At 39.6% G+C, this 12068-nt stretch overlaps 1 protein-coding gene across 1 annotated transcript in view; it reads left to right on the top strand.

The window, feature by feature from the left end:
- The first annotated feature begins 1203 nt into the window (after positions 1-1203).
- RIC3 (RIC3 acetylcholine receptor chaperone) overlaps positions 1204-12068 on the top strand; it is a 49620-nt gene continuing 38755 nt past the window's right edge. The window contains 1 exon segment of the mRNA XM_024757053.1: positions 1204-1327. Within this exon segment, the coding sequence (XP_024612821.1) occupies positions 1204-1327 (124 nt within the window).

The raw sequence follows: 12068 nt of genomic DNA on the forward strand, positions 1-12068 counted from the left end.
CCATCTGCCATGTTTAACTGGAAATTATATCCAAGTTTCTCATAACCTAGTTCCTGCTTATATTGCCTTATCACTTTATGTCCTGTCACCAATCCCATGGCCCAGCTAAAACGAATTACTAATAGTTTTCAGAACACGTAAGGAAGCTTCGAGTTTACGCCTTTGCTTTCTTTGCATCCTTTCCCTGGTATACCCTTCTAACTCCTCCCACCTGTCTGCCTAGTAACTTACTCATTCTTCAAATACTCAGATTTCACCTACTCTCAGGAGTTTTCTCCTCATTCCTCCTCCTTCCAGTTGAGCTGACTGCTCCAGAGTCCATAATTTTTCCTGCATTTTCTTGTTTCTGTAACTATCTACGGAAGCCATCTTATTCATCAGATTCTGTAGTGCCATTTCAGGGTCTGATACATAGTAAGAACCAAAAGAATGTTTGTTAAATAAAGCCATAAAGACAGTAACGAAGAACTGTGGGGATACAGAGGAAGGAGAGGCTGACTAAAAAAGTTTCATGAGGGTAGTACTCTTCAGCTGTTCTTCAGAGAAGTTTTTAACAGGTGGAGATGCGTTAGTAATTCTCCAGGCAGAGGTAACACGATAAGCAGAGATTCCCTGAAGGCAAGAAATATGCTGGGGAAATAGCAAATGATCTAGTTTGCACGGAGCGTTGGTAAGACCGGACCACGCAGGGCCTTGAGGTCATAGAAAGCAGTTTGACCTTTCTATGAGGATAAAGAGGAGTTTTTGAAAGATCTGAAGCTATGGAAAGCTTAAAACGCATTACAGCTGCGTTGTAGTATCATCACCCCGGTATGCAGATGGACAATGGAGGTGCGGGGCCTGGGTGGGGCCTTAACGAGGAAATTAATGGGCGGTCTGGGGCGGGGAGTGAGCAGTGTGGTGAGCGGGATGGAGAGGAGGGACGACCATCGGTTGTTTCGACGGTAGAACGCCCAGGTGGGCGTGGAAGGCGCGTCTAGTCGGTACAAATGAGAGGGCGCGGGTACCACTCATTGCACCAGGTGACCGCGCGGGGGGAGCAGGTCAGCCCTCCGCCGCGGAGCCGGAGGCGCCTGGTGACTTGTCCCTCGCGCGGCGCCGTCTGCGCAGCTCTCGGTGGGGTCGAAGGAGGCCGCGGGCTTTGCGGTTCCACTTCTGGTTCCGGTTCCGGTTGGAGCTCACCTGCGGCGAGGGCGGGTGGCCATGGCGTACTCCACCGTGCAGAGGGTGGCCCTGGCCTCGGGGCTCGTCCTGGCTGTGTCGTTGCTTCTGCCCAAGGCCTTTTTGTCCCGCGGAAAGCGGCAGGGGCCACCGCCGCTCACCGAAGGTAAGCGATGCTACACGGAGGGCGGCTCCGGGAATCTCCGTCCCCGCTAGAGAAGGCGGACCCGGCGGCGTGTGGGAGGTGCCAAGCCCCTGGGTTCTTTTGACACCAGCGGGCAGCTGCCCGAGCGGGTCCCTCCTGACCTTCCACCGCAGGCAGGACCAGGAGCGCACGCAGACAAGCCTGGGCACACTCCCCGGTTGCTGGCAGCCCCTTCCCCTCACTGGCCTAACGCAACTAGTCACCGTCTGCTCAGGTGCTCTGAGTCAGGAGGGCTCCCTCTTGGATTCCCCTCTTCAGGGCTTCCGAATGCTTTCTGTCGTGCATTTGAATGAAATAGTTGGAATTGGTACTGTTAACCTTAATTCATTGTGTGCTTTCAGTTTGGTGTTGGGTGCTCACTGCTTCAGGCTTTTTTTGTGCCTTTGTAAATATAACTTGAAGATTTTAATAATAAGAATTTAAATTGCTGAGATGAACAAAGCTCTGCGTTCCCCTTACCTGAACAAGTATTTGTTAATCTTTTGTTATTGGCATGATGTATGTGGTAGTTAAAAATCCACTCTTTGGTTTGCATTCTGGGGCTTTATGGGTGAGTGTAACACGACAGGGATGCCAAGGCTGGGAGAAAGAACTGGAACAGTTCTTTGTAGGTCATGAAGTTACGCTAACTTGAGTCATGGTTTTACAGTCTCCACACTTAAACTGATATTCAACCTGTTGATTGTTGGACAGCTGCTTTTGAACTGAAACTCATTTCCCTCTAATTTGTATACACTGGCTGTAACTCCACCCTCTTGTACCTCACAGATAATAAATACTACAAATGCAAAGCACCAAGCTCTAGGGATGGAGAGCAGATCGAACTCATAATTGTTTATAGAGTTTGCTTGGTAATCTTTGTTTGTAAAACTATCTACCTGGGAGAGACTTCTTAAAAAAAAAAAAAGTACATGGTGTTTTTTTTTCTTCTTTCTGTTTTATTACAAAACCCCAAAGGTTTTACTCACTTTGTCTAATGATATTGTCTGCATTGAAGAAGAGTAAATTTGTGATGACCCTAAGCAGTAAAGATTTGTCTAGAATAGTCTCTTATCACAGTGAATTTTCATTATGCTGAATTATCTTGAATAAGTTCTATTCATTGTGAGTGGGAGACACTCTTCTGAATGTTGTATAGAGAGGCGTTTAGACATGGCTTTTTCTCTTAATGCAGGTGGTAATAATCAATGTTCTCATCTTAGAATCTTTGCACTTTCTGTTCTCTTCATTCTTGAAGTGCTCTTTCCTCAGCTTCCTTCTCATTGCTCACGTTTCAGCTCAAATGTGATCTCCTCAGAGAGACTTTCCCTGATGACCCTAGCTAAAATAACTTTTTTTTGGCCACACTGCGTGGCTTGCGGGATCTTAGTTCCCAGACCAGGGGAACCTGGGATTGAACCCCAGGCCACTGCAGTGAAAGCACTGAGTCCTATCCACTGGACCATTAAGGAACTTTTGACACTACTGTTTCTTTTCACTGTTCCTCCCTTGTCTCTGCATCCCCTCCCTTCCCTAATTAGCAACTGTTTGAACCTGCTAGTTGGAACTCTGGGGAATGAAGCCGATTTTCTGTAATCGAGTAATGAGGGACACAGAATTTTGTGCCCAGGAGCCCCACAGTGTCCTGCTCAGTATCAAGTCTTTCCAGGTTTTTCAGTAGTTCAGAGAAACTAAGAAGCCAAGCTTAGAGAAGATTTAGTTTGGCAGATGCAGAAGAAAACTTGAATACGAAAAGTGCCTAGAAGTGGGGAGGATAATGAGGGGCTTTAAAAATAATTATGTTTTCTAGAGGTTAATGCGAAAGCGAGGGAAATAAAAGGTTAGAAGCCGGACCCAATAACATGCAATTAACCAAGTTCACATTCTATTTATGAATTCATCTATTTTATGCCTCTTTGTTATTCCTGTGCTAGAAAACCCCAAGTTCCATCTTCACCACACCCCACATGACTTACACAACATTTCAGGTCTGAAGACAAAATAATACCTCCTCTGGGAAGTCGTTCCTGGCCACCTCCTGACCCCAGGTGTCCCACACATGTGCTGCACTTAACTTCATCCTATCACATACGAGGCCTAGACTGTAAATGTTGGTGACTGAGAGACCCTTGAGGGTAAGGACAGTGCAGGAAGAGAGGAGGGAGAAGGGAGAGATTAAGAGATGATTCTTAGAAAGAACCGCTGGGTGAACGTAGGAGATGAAGGAGTCACTGAAAAGTTGCACCGTCTGTCGTTTGAACAGGCGCAAATATTAATGCAAGTTCATGTGCCCGACGAAGCGTCGGCGTTTGGAGCAGAGAAAGGTTTATTGCGAGGCCATGCAAGGAGACACAGTGGCTTATGTCCTAAAAAGCCTCCTGCTCCTAAAATAACTCTTTACACTCCTCTCATTCCCTATTTCATCATGTTTTATTTTCTCTGTTGAAGGCATTACTATATGATACGACATTTTCTTATTTACTCTTTTTTTGTCTCCACCTTCTAGAATGTAAGCTCCTGAGGGCAGGCACTTTGTCTTGTTTACTGTTATTTCTTCAGCAGTTGGCATATAATGGACAATATAATGGATAGTCAATAAATACTTTTAAATGAATAAGATTATGAAGATACTAATATTGTGAGTTCTCTTTTTGCATTAATTACCAAAGTAGTATAATCTAGGCAAAAACCTACCTTGAATGATGTATTCCAGTAACTGAAATTTGCTAACTAAAATCCCTGCCCTGGTACACTGACATTTTAAAAACAGTGAATCCTAACCATTATTGGGTTATATTCCCCTTTGAGAATCTGATGAAAGTTATGGATTTTTTTCCCAGGAAGAATGCACATGCTTTTTATACATACATTCAGAATTTGAGAATCAACTCAGAGAATCCACAGAACCCAGAAACCCCTGTTTTTAATAAAGGGACAGCCCTGATTATTTGAAAATTCCTAAAATTCGTGCCATTATATCAATAGTTTCCATTTCTGCCCATTGGCATATATGTGAAACAAGCACAGTCCCTTTTCCATGTAACAACTGTTAGGATAGTCTTTTAGCAAATATTTATGATGTATACTTTTACATAGTTTACACACAACATATAAATATTGTTAATTCCATGAAAAAATGAGCCAAATCCCTGCCTTAAGGAATCCACAGTTTAGTAGAGGGAAACAGACATTAAATAAGTGCAAAAAAGTGTCAATTACAGGTACTCAAATCCTTGCAGGGAAGTGGGGAGACACATGTTAGAATGGTCAGTTTTTTTGTATTTTTTTTTTTTTTTTTTTGCGGTACACGGGCCTCTCACTGTTGTGGCCTCTCCCGTTGCGGAGCACAGGCTCCGGACGCGCAGGCTCAGCGGCCATGGCTCACGGGTCCAGCCGCTCCGCGGCATGTGGGATCCTCCCGGACCAGGGCACGAACCCGCGTCCTCTGCACCGGCAGGCGGACTCCCAACCACTGCACCACCAGGGAAGCCCGAGTACTTCATTACCTTTTATGGCTGAATAATGTTCCATTGTGTGGAATATTCCATCCACATTTTATTCATTCATCAGTTGAAGGGCATTTTGGGTTTTGATTATTAAGAATAACACTGCTGCTAACATCTGTGTACAGATTTCTGTATGGATACATGCTTTGGTTTCTCTTGGGTATATGCATTTGGGACATGTAAGCATTTTAGTGTGGCTGGAACTAAGAGTGGAATCTCTGGCTCATATGATTACTCTCAGCAGTTTTGAGGAGCTGCTAGATTGTTTTCCAAAGTGGCTGCATCATTTTACGTTCCCACCATTAGTGTGAGGGTTCCACTTTCTCCATATCCTCACCGACATTTGTTATTGCTTGCCTTTTTGATTATAGCCATCCTAATGGGTGTGAAGTGGTATCTTACTGTGATTTTTTTTTTTGTATTTCCATGATGACTGACAACATTGACATCTTTTATAGGCTATTTGTGTATCTTCTTTGGAGAAATGTGTATTCAGACTTTTGCACATCTCTAAATTGGGTTTCTTGTTGTACGAGTTCTTTATGTATTTTAGGTACAAGTTCATTATCAGATATATGATTTGCAAATGTTTTCTTCCACTTAGTTGTCTTCACTTTCTCGATGGTGTCCTTTTAAGAAAAGTTTTAATTTTGATGACGCCTGACTTACTTTCTTCTCTTCTGCTCTTGGTGTCATATCTAAAAACATAATTGCCAGATCCAAGGTGATGAAGATTTATGCTCAAGTTTTATTGTATTTACTCTTATATTTAAGTCTTTGATCCATTTTGAGTTAATTTTTATATATGGTGTGATGTAGAAGTCCAACTTTATGTGGATGTACATTTATCCCAGCATTATTTTTGAAAACACTGTTCTGTTTACATTGAATTGTTTTGACACCCTTGCTGAAATTCAATTGACTGTAAGTGTGAGAGTTTATTTCTGGACTCTCAATTCTGTTCCATTGATACAAATATCATATATACCCATCCTTATGCCAGTACCACACTGTCTTGATTACTGTAGCTTTGTAGTTTTGAGGTCATGAAGCATTAAGTCTTCCAACTGTGTTCTTTTTTCAAGATTAATTTCTGAGTCTTGTGGCCCAGCATTTCCATACACATTTTAGGATCAGCTTATCAGTTTCTGCAGAAGCCAGCTGGGATTTTTGATTGTGTGGAATCTGTAGAGCGATTTGGAGAGTATTGCCATCTTAACAATATTAAGTCTTTCCATCTAGGAACACAGGATTTCTTTTTATTTATTTAGGTCTTTAATTGATTTCAAAGAGCTTTGTAGTTTTCAATATACAAGTCTTATTTTGTTAAATATATTCCTGAGTATTTTATTCTTTTTGATGTTATTGTAAATTGAATTATTTTATTAATTTTATTTTCAAATTGTTCGCTATTTTTTAGAAACACAGTTTTTGTGTATTAATATTGTATTCTGCAAACTTGCTGAATTGTTTATTAGCTCCAATACATGATCTTGTTCTCTGCGAACAGAGATTGTTTTACTTCTTTCTTTCCAATCTACATGCCTTTTCTTTCTTTCTTTTTTTTTTTTTGCCTAACTGCCTGGGCTAGAACCTCTAGTACAATGTTGAATAGAAGCAATGAAGAGGGAACATCCTTGATTGTTCCTAATCTTAAGAAAGCTTTCATACCATTAAGGGTAATGCTAGCTGTGGATTTTTTTAAAGATGCCCTTTGAGGGAGTTCCCTTCTATTCCTAGTTTGTTGAGTATTTTTGTTATGAAGGGGTGTTGAATTTTGTCAAATGCTTTTTCTGTGTCTAGTGAAGCGATAATGGTGTTTTTGTCTTACGTTCTGTGGATATGATGCATTACATAATTGATTTTGGGGTGTTAAACCAACCTTGCATTCCTTGGCTAAATTGAGGAGGTAATTCTAAAGTGTTTTTATTAGCCAGATTAAGAAGAACATTCCAGGAAGAGGGAACACAGAGCAAAAACAACACCCGGAGCCTTGAAATAGCTTTAGAGTTGTAAGAGATGAGACTTGGGGCCAAATTGTAAAGATTTTTTTTTTCTGCCATACTTAAGGAGTTTGGATAGTATTCTAAAGGTAGAGGAGGCCATTGTAAGTTTATGAGTAGAAGAGAAACATACAGTCTGAAAGGACACCTTGGCAACAGTATAAAGTCTGTATCGTGAGGATTGTTTCAGGGAGAATATTGTTGCAGTAGTCCAGTTGAGACATGAGCATCATTAAGCGAGTGTCTTTGGGCTCTTCAGTTAGGATTCTCATGATAAGTCACAGGAAATTCAGCTGAACTGTCTTAAGTCAAAAAGAGACTGTATTGATTAGTCCAAATGAAAAGACCCTGTGTTAGAATTGACCTCCTGTGTGGTTTGATCTAGAGATTCACAATCTGATTTTCTGTGTCCTTTTCACTTCTGGGTTCCTTCTCAAGTTGACTCTGTCTGTTGACTTCTCAGGGTAGCAAAAATAGTTGCAACAGTTCCAGATATCACCTCCTCACACTTAATTGTCCAGAGAAAGAATGTTTCTGTTCTTTTGAACTCTTCCTTCACTCCCATCTTACTCTTATCCCCTCCCCCTCCTCCCACACCTATTCTTTCCCAGTAGTTCCAGCTAACACATCCTCCCATCTTAATAGCTTGAGTTAAGCTATTTGCAGTGCTGTGGGTAGAAAGAGTATACTGATTGACCACTGTGGAGTTGAGAGTGATTCCCAAAGGGAAATAGGGGTACAGGAAGAAGGAGTAAATGGAGCAGGGGAGGCATCAAGTTGGATAGGAAGGAAGAAAACAATGTTAAGAGACATTTTTAAATAGACGTGGAGTGTGAGAGAGAGGGAGGTATCTTGAATTATTCTCAGTTTATTGGCTTAGGTGAATACATAGATGGTAACACCCTTTACCAAAATAGTAATGAAGCAAAGTAGATTAAAGGGGAAAGATGATGAGTTCAGGAATTTGCAGACTAGTATCACGTCCCCTTCTTCCATCTTTTTTCCTAAGTTGACATCCCTAGCTGCCTCATCCATTCCTCATATGACATAGTTGCAAGTATCCAAACATAGCCCTCTTAGATGGCAAACAATAGCAAGTGTAAGCCAGTTAGCTCATGGAAGAACACCCCCCCACCCCCCTTTTAAAAATTCTTTACTTCTATTAATGCATCTTGGGGATTGCTTTAGATTTTTGGCATTTTACTTGCTGACCTTGCTGTATATTAGAATCTTAAACTTTTTTTTTTTTAAATAGGAGCTACTCATCTAGGTTTTGTCCATTTTGTACATTCACTTGATGTTTTGGAACCAAATATAGCAGTTTCTAGCCTTTCCTGTTGCATTTTATCTATTGGTCCAGAATTCCAGCCTCTTGACATTTTTTCAGAATATTTATCGTTCCATTCAGTGTATTTGTTTTACCATCTCTCTCAGCTATATGCCATTCTTGATTTTTTTTAAAAACTTTTTTGTTAGACATTTTCAAACATAAGCAAAAGTAGAGAGAGTAGTAAGATGAATCCACATCACCCTGCTTCATCATCTTGGATCGTGTATATCCCCACTTACTTTTCCCCCCATACGTTCAATTATTTTGAAGCAAATCCCGGACATTGGGTCATTTCATCTGTAAATAATTTTGTATACATCTCTAAAAAATAAGAATTCTTCTTAAAATAGCCACAATATCATTATCACACCTAAAAAATCAATAATTCCTTAATGTCATTAAATATCCAGTCGGCATTCAGATGTCTCTGACTGCCTCATAATTTCTTTTCACAATTTCACCCTTGCTTTTGATTAGCATGCCTTCTTGACCATTCAAATTATTTTTTAAAATCTATCAGTCATTTGAAACTGCTCTTCAGGTCACCCCAGTCTATTCACTGAAACCTTTTGTGTAGTCATTAAACCAGTTGGTCATTTGATTACTTTACTCCATCTTATTCTGTCTGTTTTAGACTGTGGTCCACCTTCTTCCTCCCTTCTCCCTTCAGTCTGTTCTCAACATAGCATCCATACTGATCCTTTTAAAGCATAAGTTTCTCCCTCCATAAAACCCTCCAGTGGCTTCCTGACTCAGATGAAAAGACAAAGTCTGTACATGACCTACTTAATCCTCTTCCCCATTTCCTTCTCCTTTTCCTTTCTTTCTCATTTTGCTTTGACCACGCTGGCTTTCTCACTGTTGCTGGAACATGCCAGGTGTGCTCCCACCTCAGGGCCTTTGCATTTGTTGTTTCCCCTGCCTAAAATGCTCTTCCTTGGATAGCCATGTGCCTTTCCTTTATCTTCTTTAGGTCTTCGTCTCCTGAGCCTTCTCTGGATACTCCAGCTAAAATCTTTATTTCCCCCCAACACATCCTATCCTCTTTGCCTGCTTCATTTTTTTCTTTAGTATTTATCATTATCTTGTGTATTATCTCTTTTCCCATTTAGAAAGGAGTTTCCATGAGGGTAAGGATTTTTGTTTGTTTTGTTCACTGCTGTATCTCCAACTTTAGACCAGGCCTGCAATTGTAGGAAATCAGTATTCATGAATAAAGGAATTAGTGAATTGGGTGAATTAATGAATGCTGGCTCCCAGGGATCATGGTTTCCTCTATTAGCATTTATAAGCCATTACTTTATTATTACTATTATTATTACTGTTATTTATGGTTACATAAATTATCATGCATCCATATGATAGACTATTATGAATCTAATAAATTATATTCATGAGGGGTTGGAGTTTTTTTTGGTTTTTGTCTGTTTTGGTGGTCAGTTTTCTTTTTCTTTGAAATCAAAGGGGAAAAAATACCAGTTTGTCTGGGATCACTGTGGATTTATAAACAGGGTAGACAATACAAATACAGTATTAATTATACCTGAACTTGAAATCTGCTACTGTGTACCATACCTATTTTTTTTGAGGGACTTTCTTTTTTTTAACTGTAGTTGATTTACAATGCTGTGTTAATTTCTGCTGTATAGCAGAGTGATTCAGTTATACATACATATACATTCTTTTTCATATTCTTTTCCGTTATGGTGTATCACAGGAGATTGAATATAGTTCCCTGTGCTATACAGTAGGACCTTGTTGTTTATCCATTCTGTATATACTAGTTTGCATCTGCTAACCCCACACTCCCACTCCATCACTCCCGCAACACGCCCCCCCCAACAACCACAAGTCTGTTCTCTATATCTGAGTCTATTTCTGTTTTGTAGATAAGTTCATTTGTGTCCTATTTTTTAGATTCCACATATAAGTGATATCATACGGTATTTGTCTTTCTTTCTGACTTCACTCAGTATGACAATCTCTAGGTCCATCCATGTTGCTACAAATGGCACTCTTTCATTCTATTTTATGGCTGGGTAATATTCCATTCTATATATGTACCACATCTTCTTTATCCATTCATCTGTTGATGGACATTTAGGTTGTTTCCATGTCTTGGCTACTGTGAATAGTGCTGCTATGAACATAGGGGTGCATGTATCTTTTTTGGATTATAGTTTTGTCTGGATATGTGCCCAGGAGTGGGATTTCTGGATCATATGGTAATTGTATTTTTAGTTTTCTGAGGAACCTCCATACTGTTTTCCATAGTGGCTACACCAACTTACATTCCCACCAACAGTGTAGGAGGGTTCCCTTTTCTCCACATCCTCTCCAGCATTTGTTATTTGTATACTTTTTAATGACGGCCATTCTGACCAGTGTGAGGTGGTACCTCATTGTACTTTTGATTTGGATTTCTCTAATAATTAGCGATGTTAAGCATCTTTTCATGTGCCTGTTGGCCATTTGTATGTCTTCTTTGGAGAAATGTCTAGGTCTTTGCCCATTTTTCACTTGGGTTTTTTGTTTAAGTTGTATGAGCTGTTTGTATATTTTGGAAATTAAGCCCTTGTCAGTAGCATCATTTGCAGATATTTTCTCCCATTCTGTAGGTTGTCTTTTTGTTTTGTTTATGGTTTCCTTTGATGTGCAAAAGCTTGTAAATTTGATTAGGTCCCATTTGTTTATTTTTGTTTTTATTTATATTGCCTTAGGAGACTGACCTAAGAAAACAATGGTACTATTTATGTCAGAGAATGTTTTGCCTGTGATCTCTTTTAGGAGCTTTATGGTGTCATGTCTTATGTTTAAGTCTTTAGCCATTTTGAGTTTATTTTTGTGTATGGTGTAAGCTGTCCAACTTTCCCAACACCACTTGCTGAAGAGACTGTCTTTTCCCTGTTGTATATTCTTGCCTCCTTTATCGAAGCTTAATTGACCATACGTGTATGGGTTTATTTCTGGGCTCTCTGTTCTGTTCCATTGATCCATATGTCTGTTTTTGTGCCAGTATCATGCTGTTTTGATTACTTTAGCTTTGTAATATTGTCTGAAGTCTGGGAGGCGTATGCCTCCTTCTTTGTTCTTTTTCTTTGAGATTGCTTTGGCAATTCTGGGTCCTTTATGGACCCAGAATTTAGGATTATTTATAAATAAATTTTAGGATTATTCTAGTTCTGTGAAAAATGTCATGGATAATTTGATAGGGATAGCATTAAATCTGTAGATTGCTTTGGGTAGTGTGCTCATTTTAACAATATTAATTCTTCCAATCCAAGAGCATGGGATATCTTTCTATTTCTTTGAGTCTTCTTCAATTTCTTTTATTAATGTTTTATAATTTTTAGCATACAACTCTCACCTCATTGGTTCGGTTTATTCTTAAGTATTTTATTTTGGGGTGTGTGATTTTGAAAGGTATTGTTTTTTTACATTCCCTTTCTGATATTTCATTGTTAGTGTAAAGAAATGCAACCAATTTCTGTATGTTAATCTTATATCCTGCTACCTTGATGAATTCATTTATCATTTCTAGTAGTTTTTGTGTGGAGTCCTTAGGGTTTTCTGTGTATATAGTATCATGTCATCTGCATATAACGACAATTTTACCTCTTCCCTTCATTTGGATACCTTTTATTTCTTTTTCTTGTCTGATTGCTGTGGGTAGAACTTCCAATATCATGTTGAATAGAAGTGGTAAGAGTGGGCATCCTTGTCTTGTTCCAGAATTTAGTGGGAAGGCTTTCAGCTTTTCACCATTGAGTATTACATTGGTTGTGGGTTTGTCATAAATAGCTTTTATTATGTTGAGATATGTTCTCTCTATACCCACTTTGGTAAGAGTTTTTATCATGAATGGATGTTAAATTTTGTGAAAT

The sequence above is a fragment of the Neophocaena asiaeorientalis genome, unplaced genomic scaffold, assembly GCF_003031525.2.
Source record: "Neophocaena asiaeorientalis asiaeorientalis breed wild unplaced genomic scaffold, Neophocaena_asiaeorientalis_V1.1 scaffold504, whole genome shotgun sequence".
Classification (NCBI taxonomy): Eukaryota; Metazoa; Chordata; class Mammalia; order Artiodactyla; family Phocoenidae; genus Neophocaena; species Neophocaena asiaeorientalis.